General features: G+C 34.8%; 2 protein-coding genes across 2 annotated transcripts; one reads left to right on the forward strand and one right to left on the reverse strand.

The window, feature by feature from the left end:
- Positions 1 to 283: 283 nt before the first annotated feature.
- LOC139986370 (transmembrane reductase CYB561D2-like) lies at positions 284 to 2,714 on the reverse strand. Its single transcript, XM_072001648.1, has 2 exons — positions 2,585 to 2,714; positions 284 to 1,636 (listed from the first exon to the last, which is right to left on the reverse strand). Exons 1-2 carry the CDS (start codon positions 2,712 to 2,714, stop codon positions 1,095 to 1,097), a joined length of 672 nt encoding a protein of 223 aa, XP_071857749.1. The 3' UTR covers positions 284 to 1,094.
- A 79-nt stretch (positions 2,715 to 2,793) lies between these two features.
- On the forward strand, positions 2,794 to 6,613 carry LOC139989947 (sodium- and chloride-dependent glycine transporter 1-like). The gene is made up of 4 exons (XM_072008693.1): positions 2,794 to 3,104; positions 3,321 to 3,677; positions 4,549 to 4,758; positions 5,627 to 6,613. Exons 1-4 carry the CDS (start codon positions 2,991 to 2,993, stop codon positions 6,032 to 6,034), a joined length of 1,089 nt encoding a protein of 362 aa, XP_071864794.1. The 5' UTR covers positions 2,794 to 2,990; the 3' UTR covers positions 6,035 to 6,613.
- The last annotated feature ends 9,037 nt before the right edge of the window (positions 6,614 to 15,650 follow it).

The following is a 15,650-nucleotide window of genomic DNA, read 5'->3' on the forward strand; positions in this document are numbered from 1 at the left end:
TACTTAAATTATCACTCGTTTATTTTAACTTAAGCCTTGAGTTTGAATTTTACGATTAGCATTAATAGAGTTTTGTAGCTGGATATTTGAAAAGTATCGAACATCATCTTGATACCGTTAACAACGATCGAGACGATTATCTTAGGAATTAGAGAAATTATCTAAATCTAGCTTTAAAATTGGTCGTCGTAATCGCTGTACAATCATCGGAGGACGGAATGTCTGAATTATAAGTAGATTAACCCTTTGACATTGTTAACAGAATGATAAATAATTCAGAATGAACGATTTAGAAAATAATTATTTCTTCATCAGAAATCCTGTACATTTCCTGCTTCACGTACGAGAAATACATATTTTCAACTTTTTAAAAAAATAAATATATGAAAATTCAAAATGTGAAATTTATAGCGGATAATATATATTTAATACGTTTTGTCTGCTATACTAATGCCATACTAGTATGCTTGCTACGCCGTTAAATAGTAGAGAATGTTATTTCTTCCTTTCTTATAACGAAGAAAGCTTTGGATTTTGAAATCATAAAAAATAAAACTATTTCAATTATAGAGATCTGGATTATGATGTTTCAACGAAAATCAATCGTGGCAATTAACTCGATTAAATCTTATCTTACTACGTGACACGATAAAAGCGTCTTATCTATGTCAATGTAATCGACACGAAATACTTAATCCAATAAGAATATTTTTATAGATCGATCTCTATTGCTATGCTGATCTCTGATCGAATCTAGAGTAACGTAAGACAAATAAATCGCGTTTATTGAACAGACTACAAACAAACTCTGAACACAATCATGCTCTTGAATCTACTTCAGGCTTTGTTATAGTTATCCCATATGCAAAAAGGATGAGAATCTTTCTCGTTCATCGACGAGTACGTACATCACGTTTACCATGTACTTCATAAATCTTTAACATATTTCATTGGCTTTGAAAATCTAAAATTCTCTGCCTTCGTAGTCAAGTTGTTGAAGGTACGTTGATCCTGGATAAAAGCGTTGAAATTGTTTCCCTTTGCTACAGTACGTAGACGTTTGCTATAGTAATATACGATATTATACAGAGTAATTAGGTGGTAGCAGGTGGCGGACCGAAAACCACTCTGCTTCTCGAAACAGCTCCTAGAACCGGCTTCAGAAGGATGAAGAAACCCGCGATGAAGAACGCTGTGAACGTCAAGCTTCTTCCAGTATAGCCACCAGGCCACCATTTCGTGTACGTGCCCGTGATCAACGTCGCAAGCAAGAGCACCGTGACTATGATACCACCAAACGCGTGCATGATTTTCAGAAGAACCGGCCTGAAACGCGGATACAGCCACCTGGAATTGTTGGTGACGATGCCGAACGCAGCTGTTAGAAACGCCAAGATAATGCTGACCAATCCGAGGATCGCGTGAGGCGTGACAAAATGCGGATTATTGTTGTTGTTCTTGTTGACCACGATGATGATCAGTCCGACTAATACTAATGCTAGACCGGTGGCGTGCAGGATCCAGTGAATCGTTACTCTATTGACTCTGGACACCTTCCAGCCGACATACGCTTCGCCGGAAACGCTGAATATCGCCTCGGTTATCAGAAGACCCACCTGTATCGAGGAAAAAGTTGCTACTTAATCGATTGGCGTTTAAAGAATTTTGTATGGGAACAAAGGGAACAGATAAGTTTTGCTATGGGAATGGATGTCGGTTCGATCATGTGGAAAGTTTCGTAGGGTTTGAGTAGATTTGACGGAGATCGTTAGGTACCAGATTCCACAACGGAGTTGCGAAGTGTTTTTAGGTGATTGTCAAGGTTACTTTTAGTTAGTTTTATATTCTAAAATATCTATCATTTTAATATGTTTTCATTGGCTTATGAGGAATGTTTTGTATAGCGGGAGGGAGTCGCGAAGTGTCTTTTAGAGGGCGGTTCTAGATTGAAATATAGTACATCATTAAACATTTAATTTCTGCAAACTATTATATCGTATTTGCCCACTTCTTTCGACAGCGTTATGTAAATCATTCGCACTGTCGAAAATGTTTAAGTCTGTGATCTTGTTTCAATCGTTCTAAAAAGCTCAGTAACGCGATGACCACCGTGGCAGCCAACGTGTTTCTTAAAATTTCAATTTATAGCGTTACATCATTTACATCACTTACTGTGTCAGTGCACCATCTGCATGTTGATACCCAGATGGTAGAATCGCAATGTCCTAACTCTCAAAAATAGCAATTATTCCTGGCCGTGTCATAAACTCGGCCCAACGACGAGCTCTAACACGTAGCTTTAGTGTTTGACGAATTTGATAGGCAGAGCAATCGACAGCAATCGACAGCAATCGACAGAGAAAATAGCGATCGTTTTAGTTTACTCAGAGAATGTTGCAACCAATTTGCGAATTGTGTTGTCGTTAATCTATCTATTTAGCGACGATGGCAATAAAAAATAATTCATTGCACGTCTCTTAGACCAAGGGAACATTATTAAAATATCAGTGTTTAATATCGATAAAGAAATATTAATCGGTTTGTACAGAATATGATAATCTGCCATGGGGCAAGTGCGGATCACCATGGAGCACCAGCGACTGCTTCATGCCAGAACCTTTAGCGCAATGTGTAGATCTAGCCACGAACACCTTCGACCCAAAATGTTTCAATTCCACTGAGATAGTCTTTGGTAATGTGACTGTGGGAAACATCACCAGTGCCTTAATTAAAAAATCAGATGCCGAGGAATATTTCATGTAAGTAGAGTACATTCACAAGTATTGCTATTAAATCTAACAAAATAAGAATTATGCTTCGTATCGTGTAATTGATTCAGTAGTGATAAACGCGAAATAATTCAGAAAATAAAGTTATTAGTTGCGAACTAAACCACTTTTCTAATATATCATTTCAATCATACGTTACGCAGCACTGTAGTGTTGGGGTTAAGTAGCGGCATCGACGACATAGGTTCAATTCGATACCCGATGGCAATTACTCTCCTGCTGACTTGGGTTATCGTCTTCCTCTGTCTGTACAAAGGTGTTCAAAACTCAGGAAAGGTTGTATATTTCACTGCTCTCTTTCCACACATCATTCTGGTAAGCGTAATTTTGATCAACTCTTCTTTAGAATTTTTATTTTCTTCTGGAATTCTATAATCTGACTTATTTTCCATACTTGTTAATATCGCGATTACTTTTTTCAATTCCTGCTAATACGCGTCCTATCATATCGAATGATTTTCCCCACACACCTTTTTTGATTCCAACCAACGCGGAGAGCTGTAAACGAAGAAGTCTGTTTTCTGTTCGTAGATCATTCTTTTCATTCGAGGGATTTTACTTCCCGGCGCCCGGGAGGGCATTCTCTTTTATCTAATGCCCAATTGGAAAAGGCTACTGTCCGCGAAAGTGTGGGGCGAAGCGGCTGTGCAGGTTTTCTTCTCCTTGAGCCCTGCTTGGGGTGGTTTGATAACGCTCAGCTCCTACAACAAATTCCACAACAACTGCTACAGGGACGCGTGGATCGTCACCATCGGCAATCTCGTCACGTCCTTCTTCGCTGGTCTTTTCATTTTTTCTGTGATCGGATTCCTGGCTCACGAGTTTCGCGTTCCTGTCTCGTCTGTCGTCGATCAGGGTATTGGACTGGCTTTCATTGTCTATCCTGAGGTACGTGAATATAGAATTATTATTAGCATAAAACGTTCTTCCTTTTGTAAACTTATTTTAGATCAGGCTCGAGTTCTTTTTTGTGACATTATGTTGGATGAATATTTTTTAAAAGTTTATCATGTATTTGATCGTGTCTTTGGATCGTGTCTTGGTTTCATTTATTTTTCTTTGCTCTTCACGCGCTTCAAAATATTTCGATTAACATTTCGATAGATTTGTTAGAATGATACGTGTAATTATTACTAGATTGCGGTTTATACATTTAAGGGAAATTTAAGCATGCAGAAGTGTATGTGTAGTGCGCTAAAATATATATGATATTCGATGTAAATTATTCGTTATAATATCTGTAGACCTTGATTTATCTATCTATTCTATCTTTCCTTGATTGTGTTTATAAATATCCGAATTTACATGAACAACCATAGTCTAATAATTATTGTGCAATCAATGTTTATTACGTATCAGTAGTATTTATACAATTCATTTCTACAGATTCGATGAAAGAAGTAAAAGACGATAGACTGAAGTAAATTTTAGAAATCGACATTATAGGGAGAACTGAAAGACTTTAGGATTACAAATCAGATTACTTCTTTATTTTCATACAAAACGAAAGTACCTACCTCTGTAACAGCATTGATCGTTTTGTTATTTTACTTTTTATTCTACTGCTACATTTTATGCTGCAGTGTATTAGCTACACATTCTTTTAATATTAAATGTTATACTATCTAAGAATATATATCAGACTAAAACATTTGTATAAACATTATCATACATTAATCATTAAAAGATATATTTTATATATTCATTACATATATAAAGTATACTGTGTTAATTATATACTTTTATGTCATACAAATAGGCAGTAACTCGTTTACCACTTGCATCACTTTGGTCGGTGCTCTTCTTCATGATGCTGTTCACTTTGGGTCTCGATTCTCAACTCGCTCTGATAGAAACTGTTACTACAGCGATCCTCGATGGCTTTCCAGTATTGAGAAAATACAAATTTTGGGTCGTCCTGGCAACATCTGTATTCGGTTACCTCGGTGGTCTCATTTTCACTACCAATGTAAGTTTATATTGTACATAGAAGAAACCGCGAATATTTCTTTTCTACAACTGATACTAAAAAGGATAAGTAAATAATTTCAAACGTAGAAAAAAGAATTCGTAAACGTTACTAATAACTAGAAACTTGTATTCATCGAACTTTAATCACTTTTCATTTATAAGATTAAAAAATACCAAGTAATACACGACTAAATTCAAAATAAGTGATCATTATAAAAAGCTTTATATTAGTTATAGAAATTTATTATATCGATGAAGATAATATTAGGAACCTACGATTATATATGTGCTTTAATTATTATATCGAATTCACATATCTAGGTAACTTCATATTATATTAATATTCTGTAATTAATAATCTGTAATGCATAATCTTGTCACTTGATAACGTAATTATATCTACTAATATATAACAAGTACGCGATACTTATCAGATGGAGCTCTCGAGTGTATTTATGTATATCTTAAATTATGGCCGTAAGCTAACAGATAAACTGCCTGTCCATTTATAAAACTGTACTACTTTTTACTTCATCGTCTTATTATCTTTACAATCTGAATATTCTAGTGTTATTCGTAGCTGTTATCTCCTTTTATATATCTATTACCTATACCCTAAAGTATCTTAGAAATATTAGTGTACGATAAATAAAATAATTATCGTCTTTCACAATATTCAATCTGCTTATATGTTCCATGTACGTTATAATTTATTTTCCCAAGTAAAAGGTTACAAAAAAATGAGACAGAGTTTCACATTTATTTTTCTACGGATCCATAACATATAAATTAAAAATTACAAAGTATTTTACTTTTTTGAAGAAGAATGCTCTTAATTAAAATGTCACATTTCGCTGCACTTGCAGTCTGGTATGTACTGGTTGCATTTGATGGACAAGTACGCAGCGAATTGGGCGGTGTTATTCATCGCCATAAGCGAATGTATCGTGGTCGGCTGGATCTACGGTGCGGATCGATTTCTCGACGACGTGCAGCAGATGGTCGGATCTCATAGTCGTTTCTGGAGACTTTTCTGGAAATGGATGTGGAAAGTGATTACACCAGCTACGATCTTCTTCATCCTATTTTCTAATTGGGTCGAATACCATCCGCTTACATACAATAACTACGTTTATCCAAAATGGGCGAACATTGTTGGATGGATTATCAGTATGCTACCAATATTGGTCATCATTGGTGTGGCTCTCGTAAGTAAAATTAAATCGTTCGACGTTGTTCGCGGTGAAATACGAGTGTCGTCGTTTACAAAGTAATTTAGGAACACGATAACATTTAAAGTATTTGGTCTCTTGAAGTCGGAGGAATTGAATGAGAGTTTCAGGATTGGTACATACAATAGAATGTGGATTATTGGAATATTGATTATTGGCACGCCGATTATAAGAGTCCTTGATTGCATAGACAGAAGTTCTTTCAATTCTCGAGTGTTTTGTCATGTATGATTGTAACACAGAAACAGTTATATTAATATAACAAAGTACTTAGGTGCACCAGTCATCATATCGGTCGAAAGTCTTTTCCCCTTTTCGTGAAAATTAGCAGTTTAGAGTTAGAGCTTCTGTGCGTAGTTACTATATGATTTTATATAAGTTATAACAAAGCGAAGTAATAATAGCTACATTGAATGACAATACACTGACAGCAATGATTTGGAGATTGTATCTCCCTAGATATTATACACTTCACGCCGTCTTTACGATCATTTACCTTTACATTCATTCGTCCTTACAAACATTCTCCTTCTATCTAAACAAATATCGAAAATGCTTTGACACTTCGAAAAAAGTGCGTAAGTGCAGTATTTTAGGAAGTAAAATATCAATATCTCGATTGATTTAAAATACACGATAAAGAACCATCGATGTTTTCTTTCATTTTCTAAAAATCCTTCCATTCCAGTCGCGTGGCAATTTTTATTTATAGCAAAAGCCGCCTGATCAATAAAGTGTTAATATTTCTATGAACTATGCGCATAGTAAATGACGCTTCAGAATTAAGAGAAAAAAAGGACTCTTGCTTCTCATAATAATTAAAATACGTATAGCTCAACCTTGGTATCCTAATAGTTTTATCAACAATTCCACTAATATTATCAAAATATTCCCAGGTATATATACGTATATATATATACGTTATTCATTACAGTATCAACTGAGGAATCGGAGTCATCGTTCTACCTACGACGAGGAGAGCAATAATGGCAACGATCTCGACGACAGGCTGTCATGGCAAAGATCAGGAAGAGGGCAAATGAAGAACAACGGGAATAATGTTTGGTGCCGCGCGAAGATGCTTTTACAACCTACTTCTAAGTGGGGTCGTGGGGCCAAGAATTTATCTATCCCGTCGATAACGATCACTCACACACCAGATGATCTGCCAGGTGATCTGCCAGGTAATCAAGGACTTGATTAAGCTCCAGTCGTGTGCAAGTAAACATCATCCGACAGGACGTGTATTACGTTACGGCACGGCGTGGAGCGGCGTGGTGGATGCATGGTCGTACGAGGCGCAATTTTCATCAGTTTCGGTTCTAATTGCATTTAACTCGGCTGGTAGCAGATAATAATTAATCTAAATATAATAAGCTATGATAGACATTCGATGCCATTATGACCGAGCGAAGGTTAACGCTGTACAGGTACAAGGAAACGGTGTTTTTCTTATATTAAACGAAATTATCTCGGATTTGTGTAGAGGTCTCTGCTTACATCGTGTGCTGACGGTGATCGATAATCAGATACGTCTGGATACGCGATTGTTGGATATGCAGGGTGCTGCAGAAAATATGTGCCTCGTATTTTAAAACTATAATATATCAGTCGTATAGTTGTCGACCAAATTCTGATAGAATGAAACGCTAGCAAATACACGATTGTTTTATTTGTAAAGCACAAATGTTACGAGCAGTCTGCGGACGTTCGTGCATCTATGACAAAACCAGATATGCAAAATGCAAATACAAAATGTCAATAGTTTATAATCGTATTAAATAGGTCGATAGAATTTTAAGTGACAAGTGGCAATTTTATCAGTGAAGGATTATAACGATCGATTTACATATATTTAGGATAATTGCTAATTATTAATCACCCAATGGTATTTCATTAGTTCTTAATTATATTTTGCGGAAGGAATTCTTTTCACGACTAACATTTTCGGAAAATTTTACGAAGAATGTAATGATACATTCAAATTGTCCTAATATAATTATCATCGTATAATAGAGAAATTATTGCTCTTGTGATAAGCAAATCCTAACTATAACGTATATTTCTTGCATATAAGCCAACGTTAATTAATAGCTTCATAACATGATGTTAATGGAACAAGAGAAATTGCGTACAATGTGTAGAATAACGTCATGCATATTTAGAGAAGTCCAAACAGAGTTTCAAGCAAATCTTTGCATATGTACATACACGAACTAATATAAGCAAATATTTATCGTGTTGTATCATATAGAATGTCCGATGTTTAACGACTCCGCACTTCACCAAACGCTAAGAGAAACACATTTCTACACGCAGAAATTACAAAGTTAAAACGATACAAAAAAAACCTTCAGTTGTATTGTATTGTACAAAGATACAGACATTTGTTGAAATAGGAAAATTTAGGAAACATTGATACAATAAAATCAGACATTTTATATGTTACAACCTACTAGATCTACTAGGTTTCATGAAATAAATTCTAACGTAGGGCCATCAGCAGAATACAATACCGCTAGAGACACCGTAATCCTGATAGACAGTGATCCAATGATGGAACAACCCCCGAGCACGTCTGTCATCACTCAGAACCTTCCTGGACCGTCAATCTTGAAGGATCCTAGGAAAACCGGTTCGACCACAATCCAGCAAATCTAACATGTTCCTTTCACCTTTGATGACCAGTCCGCCTAAAAATTTATTGCCAAAGATACAACACGCTAATAACAGGTAATTGTATATCGCAGATAGGTTCAATAACGATCGATGATCGATCGGGTGGCGGTCGAACGAAGAATGGCATTGAAAGTTCCAACAGAAGAGAGATATTCCTATGAATTTATTTTTTTAAAGAGGAATAATCAGTATATTTTTTCATATACTCGAACACCACAATCCTATTAAATTATATCTTTCATTCCAATAGCATATACGATTAATTATATGACAATTAAAGTATTTTTGTAATTTATTAAATTATTTTAAAATTGTTAAATTTCATTTTCATTCTCGTTTACTTTACCAGAGAAGATGTTTGACATTCTGCTTTCTTTTTTTACAAGTTTCACCAGTTCCAACGTAGACTGGTAAGAATATTTAACCATTATCGTCGTTTAACATTCAATGGCCATTATTTCGTTGTAAGATAGTATGTGAAAACTTGTAATCGGTATAGCGAATCGCATGAAATGTAGAAAAGGAAAGGACCAAAAAAAATTTATCGATCGCGACCAGATAGAAGACTGTCAATGTGACGAAGATGCCGCCTGAAAAGACTGTGACACGACTCTGCGCACGCGCGCTGCGATGTAAAACCGTTAGGGAAAATTACGCTACTCCACTGCTTTCGATTTTACATATATAAGAACACGAAGAAAACAAAGAAAATGATAAAAAAAAATCTCACACACGGACACACACATTGTAACGTATTCTACCTACGCTAAAGCTTCATTATACAAATTATTAAGATATAGCAATGACCTTACCTTTTTCAGTTGGAAATCACTGAACGATTCAATTGCTCCCGTGTAAAGTATCTTATCTAAGATAATGTTCACTTGCACAGCGGATCAATTTAAGCGTTCCGTGCTATTGCGCATGTTCAATTTAACTGTCAAAATCAATAGGAGTTCGCGGTTAATTTCGCCTCGTCGTAATTCACATCAATGTAATCTCGTATCACTCGCCATAACCAAAAAAAAAAAAAAAGAAAAGAAAAAAAAAAAAGAAAAGAAAATACAGGCTAAATCTCTATTAATCCACTAGACAATTTTATCGCAGAATATTTGATGTTATCCGATAGGTTCCGTGAGTGTTCGGTACAGTAGCTTATCTAAGACTGTTCCCTTGCACAGCGGATCAATTTAAGCTTCCCGTGCTATTGCGCATGTTCAATTTAAGCGTTCCGTGTTATTGCGCATGTTCAATTTAGCTGACAAAATCAATAGGAGTTCGCGGTTAATTTCGCCTCGTCGTAATTTACATCTATATAATCTCGTATCACTAGCCATAAACAAAAAAAAAAAAAAAAAAAAGAAGAAAAAAAAAAAAGAAGAAAAAAAGAAAAAAAGAGGGAAAAAAATACAGGCTAAATGTCTATTAATCCACTAGACAATTTTATCGTAGAATATTTGATGTTATCCGACAAGTTACGTAAGTGTTCGGTATTTTATCGATGTTGACTCGTGAAATGTTTCATATCTAAGTACCAGTTACGTTATACCGTTTATCGAGAGAATAAGTGTGATCGTTCAAGAGCGTAAATTTCGAGGAATTGGAAAGTCGAGGGGATTTAAAAAGGGAAGGAAGCGGATCTAATTGTAAGTGCTGAGAAAGGGGAAAAATGACGCGCACAATGTAATCTCGTATCACTCGCCATAACCAAAAAAAAAAAAAAAAGAAAAGAAAAAAAAAAAGAAAAAAAAAGAAAAGAAAATACAGGCTAAATCTCTATTAATCCACTAGACAATTTTATCGCAGAATATTTGATGTTATCCGATAGGTTCCGTGAGTGTTCGGTACAGTAGCTTATCTAAGACTGTTCCCTTGCACAGCGGATCAATTTAAGCTTCCCGTGCTATTGCGCATGTTCAATTTAAGCGTTCCCTGCTATTGCGCATGTTCAATTTAAGCGTTCCGTGTTATTGCGCATGTTCAATTTAGCTGACAAAATCAATAGGAGTTCGCGGTTAATTCCGCCTCGTCGTAATTTACATCTATATAATCTCGTATCACTAGCCATAAACAAAAAAAAAAAAAAAAAAAAGAAGAAAAAAAGAAAAAAAGAAAAAAAGAAAAAAAGAGGGAAAAAAATACAGGCTAAATGTCTATTAATCCACTAGACAATTTTATCGTAGAATATTTGATGTTATCCGACAAGTTACGTAAGTGTTCGGTATTTTATCGATGTTGACTCGTGAAATGTTTCATATCTAAGTACCAGTTACGCTATACCGTTTATCGAGAGAATAAGTGTGATCGTTCAAGAGCGTAAATTTCGAGGAATTGGAAAGTCGAGGGGATTTAAAAAGGGAAGGAAGCGGATCTAATTGTAAGTGCTGAGAAAGGGGAAAAATGACGCGCTCTTAGACAGTATTATCTTGCTAAAGCAAGGATGATTAGCGCTATCCTTCTTTCTGCGTTCACTTGTTGATCGTTAATTGATGGTATATAGAATATTTTTGTTAAAAACATGATTGTTGCTATATTTTAGTCGTTTTAATCCTTTCAGCATTACCACCATCGTGGCAATGGAATTTAAAGTGAGATTGAAAATCTCTGAGAATTTTAATTACGTAAGAGAATTACGCACTAAGCATACGATAACGTAAGCGATTCATATATTTATTTATAGTTTCGGTTTACTTCTTTCGATATCTCCAACGACTGATTAATATGACGTTTTATCGAAGTTTAATACTTTTACTTCCATTTTCACAGACTGAAAATAGAGAAGAATAATTCATAACTATGATGATCTATTTTATTGACTTTTTTTAAATTAGGAATTATTGTTATCGATAGCGATGATAGTAAAAGCGAAGCTTTTACAAAGAGTCAATAAATATCGTGGTTCAATGTTTAAAGGATTATATTGTTGAGTGTCAAAGATATATAATGTTTAGCGATAGAAGAGAATTATTCGTCGTTATAATAATGTACTCAATATGATCGGAAGTGAGAGGTGAGAGAGCGAATTTAGACGGACGAAGTATGACAATTATTTACGAAGGTTTCGATGATACGATGCGATTTATGCCGCTTTGCATATTTCGAGGTGGATAGTAAAGTTAATGGTCGACGTTTACCCTTCGATGATGTAGTCTCTGAACAGGTTAAGCAGGTGTCGATTAACAGGTAACTACGATACTCGAGATATTGTAATAATAGGATCACGTACTACAAAAAGATTTATGGTTGGATAATTTGTTGCGCAATGAATATGAATAATTTCTTGTGCAATTAATATTCAAATACTAAAAGAAAAGAGAAATAGAGCGAAATGTAACACTTACAAATTTTTAAAAATTTATATTAGCTTTCATATCTTCAAAATTTATAGAACTATAATTATTTGTTATATCGACGTGGCTACCGTTACTTCTTATATTCAATTCATTATGTTTCATTACTTTTAACATTCAGAAATTAATTTGTGCAAATATTAAGTATTTCGCAATTTCCAGCTAACAATATCGTTAGACAGGGAATCACGTTTTTTTCGATTTTATCTTAAATTTTGTCACATGTAGCATAAGCAGGTCGACTATCTGCCTGGTTTGTATATTAAAAGCTTATATTTTTCGATCGTTGTACGCAGGAGTTATTTCGGTTAAGAGATTCAGGGAGAAGCAGCTACTTCGATAGTTTAATTCTGTAGTCTATAAACTGAGCTTAGAAACATAGGGGAGTTCCTTTTATTTTTTGCTATTAATATAGATAGGTGGTAGCCATATTTCTAAAGGGGATAACACAGGCCATTAAATCACTTTTATTTCTCCTTACACAAGACAAGATGAAAAATATATACCAAAATAGATATGAACTTCCCATTAAAAAATTTATCGATGTTTTCATTTTAAATAATTTTGAATAGCAGGAAGTAAGCGATATAAAGTCGTACCAGCTTAATTGTGAAAGTCATTATATTAGTAATAAATAATGTGCGTTTAGAGCTTTTTGTAATCCTATTAGTTTCTTTCTTTACAAATCATTCCGTCGAGTTCTGCATTAATTTTCTTTTATATACATATATATACGTACTTATTATAGAAACTTACTAAGTATATTATTATTAATTGTATAGAAATTAGATATGCACATATTAAACTCCTTTTCCAAAATTACAAAAGAAGAAAAACGAAAGGAAAAGGTCGTGATCCTTTATGTACGATATTTTCAGCCAACGAATACTTCGCCCGCTTAAACTTGCAATTCGATCGCATCCACAGTTGGAGGATGACAAACACTTGATCTGTCCTTGTTAAACTTAAAAAGACAAAAAAAAAGAACTCTATTTTCTCGTAGATCGACTGTCGAATGTTTCCGCGTGTATAACGCCTCCAATTCCCGTTATCAATTATAATATCTATTTTCCAACTGCGTAAACTGTTCAGGGTTTCACCTAGTCTAAGGTGTGAACCATAGACACTGAGACGATGGAAGGGTATTTAGAACGAAGAGGGAAGAAGGAGGAAAGAGGAGAGGGTTGTGTCGTTTGACGGTTCAGCGAGGAAAGCGTTTCGGATCATTTCAGACCTAAAAATAGGAATTATAAAATAAACGTTTAAGTCAGTGATGCGATTTCTTTTTTTTTTTTTTTTTTCGCTGCGTTTCGTTGAGTGAGTGCACACGACGAAAAACGTGCGGAAAATATGTATAAGTGTACTGTTCTAGAGTAACAAGGGCCTAACTCCACTTTTTATATTCTTAACAGTCCACGTATTCGCGTTCATTGGTAACGTACACAATTTTTATTATCACAAATTGACTGGTCTCGTTCTCCTCGTTGCTTCGTCGAAGTATTTTTCGTTTGCGCATAAAATGACCGTACCTAAAATTAGAGTATCGTTTTACAATCCTTTGACTTGTTGTTTACGTTAAATTCAACGAACAGGAAAAAATACAAGTTGCCGCGAAACTTTGCCCCTTAAAAATCTTTTTTTTTTTACACGGTGGTTCCTGGTTACAGGAACTTTCAGCAAACCGTTTTCATTAGAATAAGTTTCACGAGTTTTACGTAAACATGAAATTTGCAAGCGATGAAAATTTCGAAGCTTCCTGCAATTATACGACTCGTTCGTAAGAAATCGCATCGTTCTCGTTATATCTGTGATCAATATGGTTTGTAAGTAATCAAAGTGGACGTTAAGAGTAAATATTCGTCCTTTGCCATTAATCCTTTGCTCAAAGAGATGAACAAGTGGAGGAGGATTCACACTATTGGTGTATAAGATGTATTCTCGGTGACCTAATTAACATTTTAAAATCTAGTCGTTGTCAATACTCAGAGCTTCACATAAAGTAGGCAAAAATCGAATCTATTCATGTTCAAATATCGAAACCCAAAAGACTCTGTATCCCAGTTAGTCTTTCAGTTAATTGAATGTTCGAAATTCTTTCGATCCTTCATTTTACAAACATACGAATACGTACAAAACACGGTGATCAAAATATCAAGTATACAATTATCCATTAAGTATCATAGATTTTAATAATCTATCGTTTGTATTAAGATCCGTCCGTTTTCGATGAAACGTTCATTTCCTTTTCAACGAAATATTTCCGCTACTATTCGTTTAATGGGAAGAAGCATTAGAATAACCGCATAAGCTTCGTTTGGATTAGTCAATTTACTTCGATTCAACAAATTTCAATTCGGGTAATACGAAACCAGCCTGCAATTTTCATCTATTTTACTCGAATTTCTATACTTGTTCTCATCAATTACCAAAGACTCTTGATAGCATATGATTAGCAATATTTCACATACCGATACGAATGAATTTACTTGACCAAACGAAACTTAATTAAATATGCTTTCAGGTTTTAAAAACAAACTCGAGACCTTTCAGTTGTTCGTTGACTTAAAGAAATAATGTAATCTTACTTCTAAATTTTGTTTAGAACTTACTGATATGTACCGATGCTTCTTCTTATAAACTTTACATTCTGTTATATTTCGTATATATAAAATTTATTTATTATAAATATATGTTTCTAATCCAAAATTGTAATTTTTTACATACATCCGTAAATACGTTCCCTTCATTCTCCATCAAGTATCCTCTTGAAATCCAAGTAACTTAATTAATCTGAATGAAGGTACACGTACTGATATATTCGGATTAGACAGAAACGAAACTATACCGATAGGAACGCGAGAAACGCACTCCAACTAGCCATATCCGAGACATAATCAAAAAAGAAAAAAAAAGAAAGAAAAGAAAAGAAGAAACAAGAATTCTTCGTTTAAGGGAACCCTGACGAATGATTGTTCGATCGATGGATAGATTTTTCCAGCTCGAGAAACGCGATTAAAAAGAGCACTGAGAAACAATCGCGAGAGAAAAGAGAAGATATAAAGTGCTTGGGATTCGTGGGAAGAAAGGGTGACTGATAGATAAGTATTCGACACATGGTCGACTGTCCTAGATAGGGTTAAGATTTCGATGACGTAGAATTATCGGTAATAACGCGGTAACCTTGTTGCTATTACAATGAAACGTATAAAGACTCGTGGCTTAAATGGTTTGAATATTTCATTAATTAAATATAATTAGAAGAAAATAATTGCAATTATCTTCTCTGTATAATTTCCAACAAAATCTTATTTGATATTTAATATGATTTGTAAGTGGTTATCGATTTACGTCTCAAAGTACTCGAACTGAAAAATAATCTTCCTTTGGCTATTTCGTTTCTAAGTTGCTGCGGATCGTTCGTGCGAAGATTTCGATACGTGAATTCAGGGTTACCGAGTAATGTTTCGGATTTTACGTCACCAAGAGCAACCAGTAGAGCGAACAGTACAAAGTAACATGTCCTAGAGCTGATCGAGAAAGAGAAAAGCGTTCGAGAGCGAGGATAGTGTTAGGTGGTAGCAGATGCGTTATGTTTCATGGGAAACGACAGGATTAATATTCGTTCGCGT

Source organism: Bombus fervidus, chromosome 1 (assembly GCF_041682495.2).
Source record: "Bombus fervidus isolate BK054 chromosome 1, iyBomFerv1, whole genome shotgun sequence".
NCBI lineage: Eukaryota > Metazoa > Arthropoda > Insecta > Hymenoptera > Apidae > Bombus > Bombus fervidus.

Excerpts from the sequence above, each read along its gene's own strand:
- LOC139986370 (XM_072001648.1), bottom strand. The coding sequence starts at position 2,714 with ATGTTTCCCACAGTCACATTACCAAAGACTATCTCAGTGGAATTGAAA. Across the intron at positions 1,637-2,584 it reads GCAGTCGCTGGTGCTCCATG|CAACTTTTTCCTCGATACAG; the intron begins GTGATCCGCACT and ends TCGATTAAGTAG.
- LOC139989947 (XM_072008693.1), top strand. The coding sequence starts at position 2,991 with ATGGCAATTACTCTCCTGCTGACTTGGGTTATCGTCTTCCTCTGTCTG. Across the intron at positions 3,105-3,320 it reads TCTTTCCACACATCATTCTG|ATCATTCTTTTCATTCGAGG; the intron begins GTAAGCGTAATT and ends TTCTGTTCGTAG. Across the intron at positions 4,759-5,626 it reads GTCTCATTTTCACTACCAAT|TCTGGTATGTACTGGTTGCA; the intron begins GTAAGTTTATAT and ends CTGCACTTGCAG.